The 19,354-nt window shown below is 32.5% G+C and overlaps 2 protein-coding genes across 3 annotated transcripts; both read right to left on the bottom strand.

Annotated features, from left to right (window-relative positions):
- Positions 1 to 1,886: 1,886 nt before the first annotated feature.
- Positions 1,887 to 7,007, bottom strand: LOC130809775 (RINT1-like protein MAG2). 2 transcript variants are annotated; one of them, XM_057675573.1, is made up of 5 exons: positions 6,512 to 7,007; positions 6,311 to 6,397; positions 4,981 to 5,084; positions 2,987 to 4,880; positions 1,890 to 2,859 (listed from the first exon to the last, which is right to left on the bottom strand). In XM_057675573.1, the coding sequence occupies exons 1-4, from the start codon at positions 6,828 to 6,830 to the stop codon at positions 3,000 to 3,002; spliced, it is 2,391 nt and encodes a 796-aa protein (XP_057531556.1). In that variant the 5' UTR covers positions 6,831 to 7,007; the 3' UTR covers positions 1,890 to 2,859; positions 2,987 to 2,999. The 2 variants fall into 2 exon arrangements, with proteins under 2 accessions (XP_057531555.1, XP_057531556.1); XM_057675572.1 differs by having other exon boundaries at positions 1,887 to 4,880.
- A 108-nt stretch (positions 7,008 to 7,115) lies between these two features.
- On the bottom strand, positions 7,116 to 15,389 carry LOC130809776 (chromo domain protein LHP1). The gene is given in 8 exon segments (XM_057675574.1): positions 7,116 to 8,295; positions 8,382 to 8,442; positions 12,059 to 12,593; positions 12,596 to 12,643; positions 12,646 to 12,767; positions 12,893 to 12,979; positions 14,729 to 14,754; positions 14,838 to 15,389. Coding segments are annotated over 8 exon segments (1,353 nt in total). The 5' UTR covers positions 15,267 to 15,389; the 3' UTR covers positions 7,116 to 8,250.
- Between the last annotated feature and the right edge of the window lie 3,965 nt (positions 15,390 to 19,354).

A 19,354-nucleotide genomic window follows, 5' to 3' on the forward strand; every position in this document is an offset into this window, starting at 1 on the left:
TTCTTTTTGACTAGACCCTTAGTTGAAGGGCTTGCTTTATCAGCAGCAGCAGCAGCAGCAGACCCCCCAATTTTATTCTTCTTGGATCCACTCCCGATGAAGGGCTTTGAGGCTTGAAAAATGTTTGGATGGGGATCAACCCAAGCCTCAAGGTCCCCGTATTCTTTTTTGGCAGAATGAAGAGGACATTACCCTGCTCTGATGTAATATGCAGTGTTGTTTGGGCAGATGTCATTCCTCCTCTATCTGGGAGCTTCTACTGAACCCAGAGGGTTAAGATATAATGCAGCGATTCTGCGCTGCTTATAATTTTTGATGGGGACAGGGGGACAACTAACGCACATCCGGTAAAGATGTTTGTTAGCTGTGTTGTCAGCCCAAGGGGACCAAGGAAGAGACCGGTAATACTTCCCATGAGGGGAAATACCCGGAGTCTTCCAGGGAACCATATCACCTACCTGTTCTGGAGAAATAAACAAAAAAGGCACATGTTAGTATACGCCAAAAAAAAGGAGGTGGAAGCCAATATTGTACCAAGAGTCAGGCAGGAAGATATTCCAACCATGGACAAGCAGATTACCGCTGGAATATGGCAGCGTGAGGAATCCGCCCACAAGGCAGATTTTTATCTTTTGATTTAACAAAATATAAAAGGCGTGTCTTTCTCTTCGAGAAAGATGCAGAATTTTATCTAAACCCAAAGTCTCTCTGGCGTTGAATTTGCTCCAGAAGACTGGGGGCATGTACTTGAACGGGTGACCAGGGGTCTTTGGCACCCTAACCCAAATGATTTAATCTTTATACTCCTTCAGGTCGTTAAGTACTGGGTAGACGACCATGGCCCCATTTATTGAAGAAAAAGTAATAAAGATTAAGAGTCAGGGAAAGCTTTATGTATTCACAAGTGCATATGAAGGACATTATCTTCCTGGTAGCTTGTGGAAGATGTTGGTTGAGGGAAAGATGAAAATGGTATAAAATTTGAGAGAAGAAAGGGTGAAGAGGGAAACGTAAACCAAAAGCAAAATGGTATATACATACAGGGATGAAAATGTCTTCTTTGTTGGTCTCAGAGACAATGTACTCGTAAGCCATCATCCCTTCTTCACCAATCCTACACCAATATCCCTTCTCTCGTAGGATATGACAATAATCCTCTAACAAAAATTGGGCCCTACCCTCCACAATCAGGTTGAAAGTTTGAGAAGTAAGCTCAGTATTCAGTAATATTTTCACCGTATCAAAAGAACCCTCCAGATCAAAAGGTGTGAAATGAATACCTTCAAGACCCTCCAAAGACCAGGCATCAGGAATTGCAATTCAAATACTTGTTATACTAATTATTGATATTTTTAATGAAGAATCCACTAACATTTGTTAGCAAGATCGTATTTATATTGAAATAAATTTTTTGTTCAAACCACTAAGAATACATGCAAAATTAGGATTACCTAGAATATATATTCAAAGGTGAAGGCATTTTTTAGTAAAAAATTCATGTTAAAAAGCTCCATATAAAAACTTGAAGCGTAGTATTTATTGTAAAATTTAAAGCCCCTTTAATTTAATCAACATTAGAAAAGAATCATGAGTTAACCTAATTGTTGAAGACTTTTCTTCTATTTGTGACTGGAGAACTATTCCCTTCACAGACAAAAAAATTATTTTAATTTTCCCTTCTTATCTATAGAGGATTCTCCTGCATTACCAAAATATTTTTAAAAAGCAAATTTATATATATATATATATATATATATATATATATATATGAAGAGATCGGATAATTGTATCTTTATTCGTAAGCTAGTCATCAGGAAATTAACAATTGCTATCAATGATGACTAAACTAAGACACGCTATTACCAAACATCCCCATAAATACTCCATAGAGACGTAAGAATCCCTTGCTCATCCTTGGAATGCAGTTATTGTCTTCAAATATAGTAGTTGAACATTTGGTGATTTGGTTGGTTTTTTTTGTTTAATATTAGATAAATAATAGGAGTAATATTTTTAGTTGTATTATCAAACTTATCTTATTCTTGGCCACAAGTATACTAGATGAGACTGAGATCAGAGATGGTAGACTAAAAATCATGTACACCACCTGCGGCACCAACCAAAAATTTGGGTTTAAATCTCGTTTTTTACACTGCCATATATTCTATAAGGTAAGATCATGAGGGTATTTGATAAATAGTTGATAGTTGGTAGTTGGTAGCTAATTAGATTGACTGATTTGACCAGTTAATTTAATTGACTAATTTGACCAGTTAATTTAATTGGCTAATTTGACTAGCTGATTTTGAACTCGTTGCCATGAACAACTTGTTTAAAAACAACTTATTCATAATAAGCTGTTTCAACCAGCTATTAGCAAGCACTAGCATTTGATAGTTTGATCACCTAACCCTCTTTGTATTTAAATAAGTTAAAATTGAATAATAAACTAATTTGTCAAACACCCACATCAATTCTCATGTGATTAATAAAACAATGGCAAGAATGTTATAGCCTTAATCCCAAAATTATTGAAATCTATTCCATGAATTAATATATCAATTTCAATTATCGTCCACGTGGATTCTCTTTCTCCTTTCCTTACGACTTTCTATCTTCTCAACTCCAAACCTAATTTTTCATCATTTTTCACTCCAACCCTGAAATAATGGACACCCTACAATCTATATGGCTATATCTATACAAGTTTCTCAAGCATATCATACAAGTTTGGTTGAAAGAATATGCAAAGAACATGAACACCTTATTTCTATACATGATTAAATAACAAAATTTTACCAGCTATTTTTTCATATAATATCATTCATTTGACAATATCAAAATTAGCACTCTTGCTGCCTGTCATACAAACAGAAAACAATTGTGTTAGTTCAGCAAGAAATCTCCAGGATGTACAAGACAAAGAACAAACTGAATAATCTCAAGTGAGGAAAGTGTGGGAAGTAGAAAAAAGTGAGAGTTTAACCTGAACCCAGTTTCTAACTAGTGAAAATTCTACATCTAGCAATCTTTTCGGCCTCGGCTAAGCTCAAATGCCTAATCTCATTATGTTTCATCCACTCCTCTCCTTGAACAAAAAGATCTTGAAGGTGTTTTTCCTGCATTTTCAGCAACTTGAGGCCTTCACTAATACGAGGAAAATACCCTTCCGGTCTTACACACCAACTCCTAAACACGCCAAATAAAACATTCATGTCGCCTCCAAATCTCGCAACACCACAATTATAGAACTTGGCATTGCTCATAAGAATAGTATTAAATATCAAACGATCAATTCCACCCGATAAGCTTCTCCATACTGCAGTAAAGTCCATGCCGTTTAAACCTTCTTCCAACCAAGACATCTTCGCCTGCAGATATTCTAAAGCCACCACAAACGATTTTGTTACTGTCCAGCTTCCTTCATCAATCTTCTCCTGCCATTGTTTTTTATTCTTCACGTAATCGTGGACTTTAAAATCAAATCCTCTTAAAACAACATTTGTCAATTTATCAACCCACTCCTTTCTAAACTCTTCCAATTTTGTGATTTCCTCGTCCAAAACCCCATTTCCATCTCCGTCAGTGACAGCCGTTGAAAGACTATACTCTTCCTGAATTCCAATTTCAACTAAGATAACATCACACCAAGATATTAAGACCGACTTGACATGGTGTACAGAATTAACTGAAGTCATAACTTTAGCCAGAGCTTCATCATCTGCCAAGGCTGTGAGTCCTTCAGCTTCTAAACATTTGGTATGCAAACAATTCAGAAAGGTTTGAATAATCGGTGCACCTACTAAGCTGATAAACTGAGATCTCAAAATAACAGTAGGCAGTGATCTACAGCGGTCAATAAAAGATGACACATGTTCGAGAAGTATTGATGAAACCACAGGAGATTTATAATCTTCAGACCCAGGAAAACAAACTGCTCCCCGAGGTTTAACCATCCAATTTCTGTCGTCCTCCATTTCAGATTTCAACTTTTTTATTGTGTTGTCAATTTCTATTTGGGACCATAAAGCAATCCAGTCAGGCCGGTCACAGAAGACAGAGAGAGAAGACATCCTCTGCAAGAGACTGTCTTCCTCAATGGAACCAAAGATCCCAGATTGAGTAACCAGTGCTTGAATTTTTTTATCAAATGCTATCATCAAATCAATTAAATGAAGCCATGACACACTAGCTTGCAGCCTAACCTCAACCGCACTCTCCTCACCTAGCCGAGAAACATATGTGGGGAATATCTCTTTTGCCAAGTATGTTGACAGGGAGGTCACCATAGCCGAAATCCATTCCTCTCTACAACTGTACCCTGTTAACATTGCTTCATCCACCAGGGGTTGCAACAACTCATCCACTGAATCAATATAGTCCCTAGTATTCTTGTAGACTAGAGTAAAGATAAATTCAGGCTTATCTACCCACTTCTCGAAATGAGGAAGGGACGCAAGAGAGAGAGGATTTACAAGTTCTTCAATACCCCAGAGTGTCTGATGCAAAGAAAGATGATGGTTATATCCCCCAATATGCCGTGACTTCCTTCTCCGTTGCAACTCCTGAAGACTGCATAAAGCAAGAAAATTTTTGCAATATTTCTGTTTAAGCTCTCCTTGCATTGCCTTGAAAGGATTAGTCACTTCAGAAGTTCTCCTTCCATCAATATTTGAAGAATGCAAAGGTGGTGGCCATCCAAGCGAAGCAAGCAGGGCACGGTGATCAGCAATGGCCTGGAGTCTCAAGATAGCCAAAGCTCGATCAACTCGATGATCCGCAGCTGACACGAGTCGAACCCACCGAGGGTGTGCCCTTGTCACTGAAGCTAATACATCCTCTATCGATTTGAGTGAAGTGATAGCATTGAATAGTATTTCCTGCAATAAGATGTAATAAAGTAGCTAAGTAAGACCATCATCCCTTGGCGTATGATTTCAGATAAGAAACCTTCAGGTGACAATTGTTTTCAGGAACAACCTCTGAGTATTGTTGAATTGAATGTCTCTTCAAATTTCTGTTCATCACAGAAGTTACAGCATCTTCAATGTCACCAACCAAACTATCAAGTTTCAATGCTGTCTCTGAAATTTAAAAGAAAAAGAATACGGATCCATATTTCAGGGTACCTCTGAAAATAAAAAATAAAAAAATAAAAAATAAAACAGGCTGCACAACATTCACAGTCCAGGAAACACAATCTTGCAAATTTTGCAATTTAAAGCAATACAGGACATCTGCTTGCCGTGTCTAGAATACGTTGGTTCTTTTTATAGCATGTAGAGGCAGCATCTGTAACTTTCTAGCAATATTTGACCATCCAATTGTTTCAGTAGCTTTCTTACAAACTTTGGTCATCCTCATATCACAAGAAACAAGGGAAGTCCATCTTCATTTTAAAATACTCAAACAATCTACCACAATTTGCAGATTTGACCTCCAACACTAGAGGCCTCTAGTGTTTCTAAGTCTAAGACTCTAGTCTCTAAGTACTAAACAGACTTATATTTTGATTAAGATCTCATAATTCAGCATTACAAAGATCCCTCTTTTCCTACTATTTTCAGAAAGTGAAGGTGGCCTTAAAAGCCAATCAGAGGATCCTAGATCAGATATTTCGACAACTTTGAAATTGTTATGATGTCACATTTACACATCCTAAAGTTGTTACCAACAATATCTCAAGTGATATATTTTGATCAAGATAGACCCAATATGTTAGGGTTAAGGCTTTTGTATTGTTGTGGTACACATATCCTAAAACAAAATGAAACAATTAAAGAACAATGCCAAAGACTTAATCCCAACAACCCGTGATCAGCAAGGCAAGGCAACACTAATAGAAGATTGAAAGAATCAAGATACATATATATTTTTCAAACCTTCTTGTATCAAGTTCAATGCAGTTCAGTTAGGTTCCATACATGTTTACATTGCCCCATTCTCACATTTTCCCCAGTAAATAAGCTTTCTGATAAGTTTCTTACAAATATCCAAATCTACCAAACCTCTCACCAATAAACTCATGATTGTTAAATGGCAGACTTCTAAAATCCACAAGAAACTTACATTTTGTCTTCTCCAAGTAATCATTTCACTAAAATTTTGTTGTATTAACACATTCCACAACTAAAAAAGCACATTGTTCTGCTTTTAGATTGAAGTTCAATAACTCATAATCACACCGAAACTAAAGTAATCATGTATTCTGATCAACAAATAACACAACAAAATTTAACACTTGAAAGTACACAATTCGATAAAAATACAAGCATAAGAACTACGAGTGATCAAATTGAAATCCACTAACCAGCGTAATTTCGCACCATCTCAACTCTCGCAACCTCTTTAGCGAGTGCGGGAAGTTCATCTACCGCCATTTCCTCAGTTTTTCCATCTACAAAAAAAAACCAAAAAAAAAAAATAAATTCTTAACAAATTGAAGTAATTGAATTCAATTTGATATCTCAAAAATATAATCAATTAGTATTAGAGGCAGAACAAAAAAAACCTGATGTGGACGAAAAGGAGGAGGAATTGGATTTGAGATCTTGAAGTTCACGATGAACATGGTGAAAAGCATCGTCAATACGATCAGAAAAAGAAGCGTAAGAGAGAAGAATGGAGTCCAGACGGTGAGTTAGGTCGGTGATATTGTGAGTCAACTCAGAGCAGCGAGTGTCCAACTCGATGACCAGGTGAGGGGAATCGTAGAGGTTGAGATCGTGTTGGTTAGGATGGAATGTGGAATTAAGGAAGGAGATAACTGACGGTGAGAGAGATGAAATTTCTGGAAGATTTTCCGGCGATGATTCCATCGGGAAACTCATCAGATATTTGGTTTTTCTCGTAGGAGTATTTCGTTCCTAGTTATTTTACCGTTGTGGGGAAACGAAGTTGTGGTTTTTTGGTAATGGAGAAATCATTGATAACAATAATCTACTTATTTTTTAATGGATTAAATATTGTGAATAATATGAATACATATAAATATTGATCAAAAGTATATATGTGTGTAATATTATTATGATATACTACACATTTGTGCAAATATTATCAACTATACTTATAACTTTTTTGAGTGGTTGCCACTTAAATTGATTTTAGAAGAGTTAAATGTCGGTATATTATCTTTATTAATAATAAAACTAATAAAAATATTATTTCTAACTGATTATTGGTAGCAATGTCATGTGCAACTTCACAAAATTACACATAATTTGATAACTTATTTTTCTTATTCCATATAATCTGAGAATAAACAATAACTATTAATCTTTAACCCCATTAAAATAATAGACAAAAGACATTAGAATTTGTGTTGCTCAAAATAAAAGGAAGAATTTATCAATTGATTCCGAAGTCCACATTTTTGAATAATTATTTTAAAAAAGAGATTTACATAGACTAGTTTCATTGATAATCTTGTTAATGGAGTTTTTCCGTTGACAATCATGATAGCTAAATCTAGTCTCAGATTTGATAGTGAAAATAAAATAAGGCTATGTGACAAAATAGTTTATTGGGCAATTTTAGCTTAGATACAAATAGAAAATTTGATAGTCAAACCATGCAACGTTAATGTTTGATAAATTAGTTGATTGAAACAGTTTATTATCATGAATAAGCAATTTTTGAACAAGCTATTTATAATAGCGGGTTCAAAATTAACTGGTCCAACCAATTAATAAAACCAGCTGATCAAATCAACCATTATAATCAGCTACCAGCTATCAATGGGCGAAAACAAAATTGGTGGTGCAATGGGCGTCAGTGCGTCCATAGTCAACTACTAGCTCAAGTGTATCGAAGATAAGTCTCAAACCCTAATAGGGGAAAGGGCATTCTTCCAAAAGCTGTAATGTTAACATACTCTAGATGAGTGATCCATAAAGAGCTCTGGTGTGATGTTCATTGTTCAGCACATAGTACTACAAAATGCACAAGAATGCTCTACCATTTCCAATCACCAAACAAATTAACCCACCAATTAAGCATTCAAAAATGTATTCCATAATGTGTGTGGATGGCAATGGTTATGTCAGCATTAATAAATCTCTCAGCCTATACTATGCCCTAATGAAGTAGTACTTTATAGATAATAATACACGAGATCGTCCTACATATGGCACAAAATCATCTACATATCGTTCAATTACAAAAGGACCCTTCGATCTCCAATCCACTATTGGAATTTTAAGAGGTAGAAGATAACAAAATATGATGAAGAATGTGACATTGTATGTTGCCTTAATTAGGATTATATCGCAGATGTTGTTCGTAGAAATTGATCAACTGTAACACAATAAAAAAAGTGAGATAGTATGCTCCCTAAAAGATCATTTTGTGAGAAGTAAAACATGAAATTGATAGAAAAATACCAATTGAGGGTTGTTTGCCTTGAGAAACTTGTTATCCACCATAACCTCCTTTCCATCAGACCTAAAAGATGGTAACGATTCATATAAAGAATATGTTATACAAAACACGGAAGAAAAAATTTACTAAAAAATCAGAACCAAATTGGAGTATTGTCAGGCTACCTTGCCTAAGCATAAAAGTTAATTCTGAATAAGCTTATACTAAGAGCAAATAGGACTCACTACTCCGAAATAGTATTTGGTACGTTTCATGTTTCTTATAGGCTGAGAGATTACCTAATAATCAAATAAATAACCAGATACGAAGTACTATCTAAGCATATTACCTAATTAAACAACCGAAACAAAACTAGCGTGACTCAACTAAGATACGACACTAGAAAAACAGAGTGTATCACTAGAAAACTTCTCATGCCAGCAATCGCAATTTGAATAATAAAACAAGACTCGATCTGTAAACCATTACAAAGAATCCAAAAATCCACATTAGCCCAGAAACTAAGGAGAAAGACCACGGAGGACCATACAGTAGTAAAATTCCAGGTGATAAAAGTATAAAATTTCTATCATCTATAAGAGCAACTTAAAACCTTTTAGGAATGTATACGTTCAAAACACGTAACCTATCACTAAACATATCAAATAACAAAGGCATCAAACATAAAGAAAGTCGGCTACATTCTAGACATTAACTTTAGCATATGGCAAGTGTAGGATTTCTCGTGAATAACGATATGGAATTGTGATAAGTTCAAGCCAATCCACAAATGCACAATACTTTTTGTACCATGATCAGTCAAGATACGACGAATAAGTCTTCTTTCTTGACTTAAGTTCATAAGCTAAAATCAGCTCTATACAAGTGCGCCAAATAGTCAGAACAGCTTGTACATATTAGACCGAAAATAATTTACAAGCAGCTGCTTTAATTTTCCAGTTTTATTTTCTAAGCTAGCTGGCTTGTAGCACAAAATCAAGCAATCTAAGTCACGCGCCAATGATCTCCAAGGCTGCCAATGAGAAAGTAAATTAGAATGTGAATGAACCCCACCCCCCCCCCCCCCCCAACAAAAAAAAAAAAAGGGTTCTTATCCTCCAATATAAGTGCTTCTTATAAGCTATCATCCTTACAACTTTGAGCTTGTCTTAAAGTAGTTAGATTAGGGATAAAGACCCTAGCATTCTTCAGTTAGTCAGATGCTAGAAAAGAGGGTTACTTCTTTTATGCCAAAATGACAAATCAAATTTCGTTGTTCACCAATCCAACACAAAACAATGCTAAAACATTAATCCTTTTATCTATTGTCCTCGATCGAGAATGGACAAAAAATAACACTGATCCAAAACTATGAAATCTAATGATCAAAACAATTGTCCTCTATTCTTTTTTATCTATTGTCTTAAACTCATATATTCCAACAATCACAAAATCTCCATGTTAATCTTCACTCTTGTTATCTATGTCATCTACATCCTTCCTCTCCTACGTTCTTCAAAGTGTAAAGCTTTCATTTTTCTAAATGATGATGCAATTTCTAAATTTTCTTTGAAGTTTGCACATGCCAAACCAACGATTTTTCCTCTTTTTTTTCAAAAGTTGCGACTTCATGACTCTTTTGATATGTCTTCTACACGAATCTTATTTTTTATGATATGTTCACTTAAGCATCTTAAAATATACATCTTAGGTACCCCATCTTACTACAATGATCTTATCTAAATGCCTAAAATTCTTACTCATATAGTAATGTTAGTCTAAAAGCAATCAGACATACTTTTTCTTGAATCTTAGTGGCATACCTCAGTTGATTAATATTTCGATGGTTGTTCTCCATTTGAATGACCCACGATGTATCCTATGCTTTATCCTTTTGATCACCAAAAGATCCTCAAAAATATACAAATTCAAATTTATGTAAAATCTTTATATTTGAGCTATTGGGTGCCTTTGTGCCTGTATCAATCATGTAGACATTTGACAAAATAAAGATGATTCAAACGACTTACCTAGCAACTACAAAAGTGACCTTCAAGTTTCACTTAATTTACTAACTAAAAATAATTTGTTATGTGCACACTAAGCACCAACATAATGATATTGTCAAAATTAAACTGAAGGCATCACAAGGCAACTATTGATTCCAAACAAATTGATTTGATCTTATAGGTTTTGGATGGACAAGCGCTCCAACTACAAAGACTCAATTTCCCTCATTCTAGAGACAAAACATATAACCCAAACTATAAGATAGATAACCCTTCGCTAACTTGACACATGTGATGAGTCCATACTGCAATGGAAAAGGTTTGATTAAGATTCTACCAAGCATATACTCTTTGATTACATATCCTAAACATTATACTAGCAAACCACCTTTCTCCTTGGAAACAAACAAGTAATTCAATAACGAATAAGATAAAATGTATGGACTAAGGGTAATGGTAATGTAATTACATTTTCCACCTTCTAAAGCCCGCACATCATACACAATATAAATCTTAATACATGAGAAAAGAGTATATACCCAGGTTTATTTAAAAGTCAAAATTCGGAGTTTTCACTTTTATCTTTCACAGCCGAGAATGTAGTATAAGCTCAACAAAAAAGCCCAAGACAAATAACACTAAATGCCAACAAAAAAAGTAAGTGAAGCATTTAAAATAAAAAGATAGAAGTTCTCCCGATAACTACCACCAAAGCAAGCCCCCAATCTAAGCTATTTGGGAAGAGTAAATTTATCTCTGTATACACATTGACTTCTCTAGTATTTGGCGTTGAAAAGATATGGTCCAACATTTTCACAAGTGTGGGTCAATAACCGGATTAAAAAGTTAACATAGCAAGTTTTAAAACTAAATATTATCATATCAATCATCATATAGTACTAAACCTACAATCCTAAGATTACAAATATAGAACTGCTAATATAGAACTCCCATGAACCATTTCCCATCATCTTCATCACTTTCACACTTGTCTTCTTACAACATTCTACAAACCTCGTCAAACAACTAATGATAGGAAGCTCCTTCAAAGTTATCACACTTAATAAGTCAACCCCTAAAAGCCACTTCCTAGTACCAACATGCCATGACTTGAGAAATAGATAAATTCTTTGACAGCAAAGTTGAAATACATATATTATTAACCCATAATTACCCAATATATAAATTAAAAAGATGATCACCTCAGAAATAACAACTTTATTACTTGTAGTCTATGTTTTGAAATTCCTAAGTTTTCATAATGTACAGCCCTCAGTAACATCTAAATGTTGACTCCAAGGAACTACATTTTTTCACCACACAATTTACTAACAATGGATCTCAAAATTCCAATTATACTACCCTGGAAAACAAAAGCAAACTAAACTAAGCTAAACACATTTCCAATTTTTATTCAATTTACATGTCAAATATAAAGGCAAGTACTCAGAATTGTAAAAGAACAAGCAATAAACAATATTCCGCCTTGGAAAACTATAACTGTTAATGACAATCTAAAAGTCGTTGGCCCCTCAAATAACCAGTTAAGCTTCAGGAACTACAATAGAGAAGTTTGTAGTAATATCTGCCTATAGACAGACACAACCATCAAGAACTTCAGACACGACATAATCCAAAGCACACAATGTTCTTTGCACAAGGATAGTTATTAGGAAGAAGGTTTGACATACCTCATTGCCACAAAGGTTACGGAAACATCCTGGACATTATTTGTCACTGATGCAGAATAACTTATAGGTTTGATGAGCCTGGTTATAACAGAGGAACTCCTTGAGCTGTCAAATTTCTTCCGGTAAGCATCAGGGCTCACTAACATAAGGTCTTCAACTCTATCACAAGAGCTAATATTCAAGGGTGCTGTGTTAGCAAAGTAATCAAAGTCAACTGATGTCACATCCTGTGTGAACCTTCGAACACAACCAGATTTCCTTCGCTTTGCACCTCGACGATTGATTGGACCTGCATCCATACAGTTTGCATCGGATTGGCAATTCGCAGGGCCATCTGCTTCTGTAGTCATGGGCTGCTGAAAATGTATGTCCAAATTCTTCTCACTTGTATTTTGACCAAAGAACTGATCACTACTCTCTTTCTCTTTGCCGGCAGCATGTGGAGATATAGTCTCAGAGACCTTTCCATCAATGTTTTTAGATGTTCTTCGTCTCTTGATTATCTTTTCATGCTCTACAATAACGTCAATTAACCACTAGAATGAGCTAGAGTTTCTAAAGCAGCAAAGCATTGATGTTCATTGCAAGTGACAACTTAATAAGTGTTAACTCACTCTTTGAGACACCATAAGAATATTGCATTTTCTTCTTTGGTTGGGTAAATTTGCGTTTTCGCTTCCTAGAACTTTTTTTTTTCGCACACTGCAAGCTTCAGACAGCAGAAAATTGCTTTAAACATCAATAGTCACAATAACAGCAAATGAATCCAAAATCTAGATATAGCTCAAAAGTTAAAGAATAAGATAATAACATAGCAGAGAGAAAGTATGAAACCTCTCTTCAAAAGCCTCCACTACATCAGGACATGTTTGAAGATGATCAACGGGCTCCCAAGTGTTTGCACTCTCTGGCCAACCACGCCTAAATCAGACACAAATTTAACCAAGAAAAATATTCAGCTGATTTTCAATGAACTATTAATTGCAAGTAACTATCCCAGTTCCCTCACACCTATATCAACTAGGTTATTCACATCTATTATCATCGTAGCCAATTGCATCAAAATGATTCTTAAATTTTCTAAATTAATGAGTAACGGGTAAGAATATACAAGGGGCAAATGGTTAAACAAAGAAGGAAAGATTTGGACTCCCTACCTCACAAGTCATCATAAAATTACTAGTTTAAATATTCTACAAGTATCTTTGTAATTATAACAAAAATCACACCCTTCCGGTTCAGTATTGATAGCTTAGATTAAATCATGTTACCCTCTAATGATCACAGATGTTCAGACAAATATTAAACAAAATCAAACTGGTATTGTGAAAATAATTTGTGAATAAATCTAACTAGGTTACTTGATAAATCAATTCAAAATTAGTCAATGGAGGTCAAAACATGGTGGGCTTTGATTACATTCATTACCATCATTTATAACAAAGTAACAAATAAGACCAAATTTATTCACCAAATAGTATGTTTCCTTTACAAAGCTCCAAAAACAAAAAAAAGACAACATTATCATACAAGAAGTGCTGTAATGCATTGCTTATAAGCATTTCAGGAAGGGGAGATTATTTTTTTGACACATTTCATCCAATAACAAATTGAATAAACCTCCTCTTAACCCACTTCCAAGAAAAATGTAGCTCCATAGTAACTATAAAATAGAAATTATGCAGACATTGTACCCCTCTTAGGTTCACAATCAATGGTACCTCATGGAAAAAAACACAAGCTATAAAATTGAATAAACCTCCTCTCAACCCAATTCCAAATAAAAGCGTCACTCCACAATAGCTACAAAAATTGAATTTATTCGCATCAAAAAATAATTGAAACTATGCAGCCATTGCACCCCTCTTAGATTCACAATCAATACCTCGTGGATAAAACACTAGCTATAAAATGGTATGAAATCCCATGCATTTCGGTTTCAAAAACGTAGCCATACGACGTACAAAAAGTTCACGTCCTTCCCTATCTTTAAAAATAGGGTGTCTCAATTACCCAATAGTTATTCCATTGTCCTTATTGTTATAATGAAAACAAATACAAGAAAGAAAAAACACAAAGATTTAACGTGGTCCATTAACAATGTGTTAGCTACCTCCACCAAGACAAAGAGAATAGATATTATTAATGTTAAGAGAGAAAAACAGGTACAGAATAATAAGGATTGATGGGTCATAAATAATACCCAGAAAAAACATAAATTCCTAATATGACTAAACCTAAACTGATTAGGTTTAGACTTATTCTAAGCCCACTCAATTACAAACAAAGCTCCAAATTTTCGGGGATGGGAGAACCGTGAAGCGGGAGTAAGAAGATTTAGCTCATATTATCACACTTATCCATCAAGCCATGCTTTGAATAATCCTCCTTTTGCTGGAATATAGCCAATGTAAACCTAAAAATCAATTTTTTGGGATTTTTTATACCTAGCTTTTAATAATTTTGATTTTCAGCTTGTCCAGAAGCTGTACAATATACTGGACGACTATTGCTCTCATTCTATAAACAAAACACAATACACTTCAAACTCAAAATACCTATAATCTGTCAAAACCCGCTGTAATTCTATGCACAAATAATCGCCAACATTTGATATGAAAAATTGAAAACCAATCAAACAGTACATGAGGAAAAAGGGAAAAAACGTACCATTTAATCAAATATTGACGCTCGCCCTAATCAGAAAAACAAAATGAATTTAGATACACAAACCAACAAAAGCCCTAAAAATGAAAACAATGACAAATTACGAAATTACCTTACAAATCCTCTTTTTACGAATAGATTCAACTTCAAAAAATCCATCAGCAAGCTTCTTTCTTTCCGCCGGAGTCTTAACATCTTCAAAAACATCATTTCCTTTCTCCTCTGGTTCGATTTCTTCTTCTTCAACTTCTTCTTCAACTTCTTCATCATCATCTTCTTCATCTTCTTCATCATCTTCATCTTCATCTTCATCTTCTTCTTCTTCTTCTTCTTCATTATCTTCATATTCATCTTCTTCTTCGTAGTCAATTACTTCTCTAACATCACCATCTTCTTCTTTGCCAATAAAACGCATCGTATCGGCAGTAGGAATAGGAGGAAAATCCTTAAACTCGTCGTTTTTATCGGGAGTAAGCGAGTCAGACTCGGATTGAAGGTGAGTCACATTTGCTCCTACTCCACTGGTTTTCATCTTCTTCATTGCGAGTTTTCCCTCGCTTTGGATTTGATTTATTTTCAGACAATACAAATACAATGGTCTGGTTTTCAGTAGTAGTTTTAAGTAACAGAGCTGGGAATATTTAATACGGCTTTTCTTTCTTTTCTTTTCCAATAAATTGGAATGTTTAATCCAATGGATATTAATATTTAATCACTATCTACTTCTATAACTCAATTTACCTATCTTTTTTTTTAAATTGTTTTTTATTTTTATTTTATTTTTATTTTTAATTTATAAGTTAAAATGTGAAGTTGTTAAATTGTATTTTATTTGGTTTGTATCCATAGGCAGATTCAAGGGAGCTCACTCGCCCGCACTTGAGGCCACTCTCCCGATTTTCAAAAATTATAATTAGCAATTAGGATTGATCCGACAACCTAACCTCAAACAATTATCGCGTGCATCTTACCAACTGAGCTAAACAGTATCATTGATATGTATTCTCTTAGTTATGACTAATTGTATCAATAACCAAACGCATGCTGGATTAATAAGATTAATGAGACTCGAATTATAGTTAATTGATATATATATATATATATATATATATATATATATATATATATATATATATATATATATATATATACATATATATATATATACATATATACATATATATATATATACATATATATATATATATATATACATATATATATACATATATATATATATACATATATATATATATATACATATATATATATATATACATATATATATATATATATATATATATATATATATATATATATATATATATATATATATTCTTTGAGAAGAGGTCCATGTGTATTTTTCAAAGACTATAAATTTATTATAAAATTATATGGCAACTTTGTAATTAATAATTTTGATGGAATTTTTTTGAAAAAAATTAGATTAAGATGGAGCAACTCGACAATGTTAATACTATCATTTTAAATGTTTATAACGAGATTGAAGACAAAGTTACACAATATAATGGGAGAACAATTGAATAGGATTTCTTGGTAATGTTTATTGAAAAAATAGGGTTTTTTAAACCGGATACTCGATCGATCCGAATCTAAAAATCCGAAATCTGAATTTTCAAATAGTAAACTCACTATCCGAAAAAATTGGATATCTGGAATTTGAATATCGGATATCTGGTTTTCAAATTCTTTTTATTTTTTTTGCTTTTTTTTAAACAATTTTATGGATTTTTACACATAAATGTTTAAACTCACTTCGCATTCTTTCTTTAATCAAGCTTATTTTTTAACCTTGAATACAAATTATTTTGGAAATACGGTTAGATTTTCAAAAGTCTAAATTAATTAACAATAAATTAGTTATGCAACTTAGTTATAGTTGAGAATATACATATTAGTAAATTTAACAACCTAAGATAAAATTTTATTAATAAATATTTATATATTTAAAAAAAATTTAGTAAACCGGATTATTTATTTGGTTTTTAAAAGCGGATATTCTGAATCAGATATTTCTAAACACCCCTATTAATAAGGATGTATTTTGTAGTTCCCAATAATTTTATAACTTGTTGGTTTCAATTATGAGAAATTGTCAAAATAATTTATAGAATATTTTAAGGGTTGAATCTAAAACATTATTATTTTTATAAATCTTTAATTTAGGTATTTTCAATATATTTTAAATGGATTACTTCTATACCGATTGTGTTCTTACAGGAGTTAAATTTTGGATCCGCCATTGTTTATGTCAATATAAATTTTGCTAATAATGATTTTATATAATTTTTAATTATTTAATATTTGAAATATTTAAAATTAAGTTAGTATATTCACAAATGTGCAAAATAAAATGGAACAATTAAATTGAGTTTGAGGGAGAGAGGGAATATCACACATTTATTCTATGTGCAATGCGAAGCTTTTTTTAAATGTGCTTAGGTAGGTAGTTCTTAGTGGTTTTTTTTTTTTTTTTGAAAACAGTTCTTAGTGGTTTAATACTTTAAATTATTTAATATATTTGAAAATATAATAGTTAATTGTTTGGCAAGAGTTGGGTTTAAAATAGCATTTTTAGTGATTTTTCCTAACTTACAAATTTAAGTGTTTCAAAAAGCAACATTTCTTAACAATTTATATTTCAATAGCTTTCATATAATATGTATTTTCACCAAACCATATTGATTTTATAATTTATCTTTGGATGTGATCAAGCTTGAATTGAAACTTTAGAACATAGAATGTAACACCAATGTTTTGATGATATTTTATAGAAATAGATCGTAGAATTTGATGTTGTGAGTGAGATTTGTGACAAATTTAATTTTATGTAGTTTTAATATAAATTGAATTTGAATAATTAATTGTAAATACGAGATTGACATTTTCTTTAACAGTGTAAAATTCTTTATCAACAAATTAACTTTTACCATAAAACTAAACTCTGACATTAAAAGACACATAAATCCAATATATGAATATAAATAACTCAATAAATGAGTACAATAACCCTCCAATAGAATGAATAAATGAAAAAATTAAAAAGCTTATCATCAATCAAAAAGTTTACGATAGCCTTAAGTATCAATAATAAAAATTAATGTTTAAAAGAAAATGAAAAGATGGAAGAAAAGAGATGGCTAGGTTCTTGCCCTCTATATAAAATATGATTTGAAAAGTTTAAACTTATTAAGATTTGTACACATTAAAATGTAAATCCCATTTCAATTTATTTTCTTCATTTGAACTTGCTTTTAACAAGACATATATAACTATGGGTCAATATATCAGGACATGATGTTTACACCAGCTGTTAAGCCAATTATTAAGGAAATATTTGGTAAAAAAATTATTTGTTAGATATTATTCCAGTTGTTTATTAGAAAAAAGGTAAGTTCAAAGTAAAATCAATGAAAACTTTTTTGCCTTTTCGTTTTTTGTTTAAACACTAGTTTTTTAGCGGACTTGCAAGTTATTTATCATATATATTTTTAGTTGTTTGACAATCAAAAAATTAAAAATCAAAAACCAACTTGAAAAGCAATAATTTTTTTTTTGAAAGAAAGCAATAAAAAAAGTTAATTGTCAATAATCCTAAGGCCCTGTATAAACTTCATTAGTTCATTTCCTATAATATGTTGCACTAAACAATTTTAATATTTCCTCATATTCCTTGAAAATGGAACATTTATTTTTGGCGCTATTCACTTATTACTTTTAATTGTGTTTTATTCTTAATCTATAAATCAAAATATAGTCAAGTGAGATCTTGTTTGATTCACCTCAATTCAAAGATTATTAATATCCTCTTTTTATAATGTTTCAATATGTATAATCAATGGCGAATATATAATTCAAAATCTTAGGTAGCACCAACGTGTAAATGATAATAAAAAAATTCGGCAAAGCTATATTTGAAAAATGAACCCAAAATTTTTCATTGCTTCAAATGACTTGCACAAGAAAAATATATCACAATAAAATAAAAAATAGCGATAAATATCATCTATACCGTTTGACAAATGGATAGGGAAAGGGAGAGGAAAGTTGGTAAATGGAGAGAGTTAGAGGTAATGAAAGAGAGAGCAAAGTTGGTAAATGGAGAATTATGATAAAAAAAAAATGACAAAATTAAAGTATAAAGTACTTATTTATTTTTCTATAAAAAGGAGTATTAATATTTTTTAAAAATTTGGTAGCCAATGCTACATGGTGGATCCGTTTATCTAGATATTAAGCATCAAATAAATACATCGGAATACCTCATTTTCCGTAGATAGGAGGGGTCATAAAAATTAAAAAGTAAGAAAAAGTAAGTAAAAACTGAAATTTTTTGGTGAGATGTTAAAAGTTACATTTGCTCATGGGAGTCTCATCACTTATCAGTAATAAGTACCGCTTTTGGTGGGAAACTCATACAGTCATACTGCGATGTGCTTTGACATTTGTTCATGACATAGGAGTACCTTTTTTCTTACTTTAAGTTTTAAACCTAAGATGTCGTTGTTTAGATGTTGGCTTTTATATTGATTTTTGGGTTAATTTTTGGTTTATTCGTTGGTCAAATAGTTATAAAAATTATTTGATAAATGATTTTTAATAAATGAT

The sequence above is a fragment of the Amaranthus tricolor genome, chromosome 4, assembly GCF_026212465.1.
Source record: "Amaranthus tricolor cultivar Red isolate AtriRed21 chromosome 4, ASM2621246v1, whole genome shotgun sequence".
Lineage (NCBI taxonomy): Eukaryota > Viridiplantae > Streptophyta > Magnoliopsida > Caryophyllales > Amaranthaceae > Amaranthus > Amaranthus tricolor.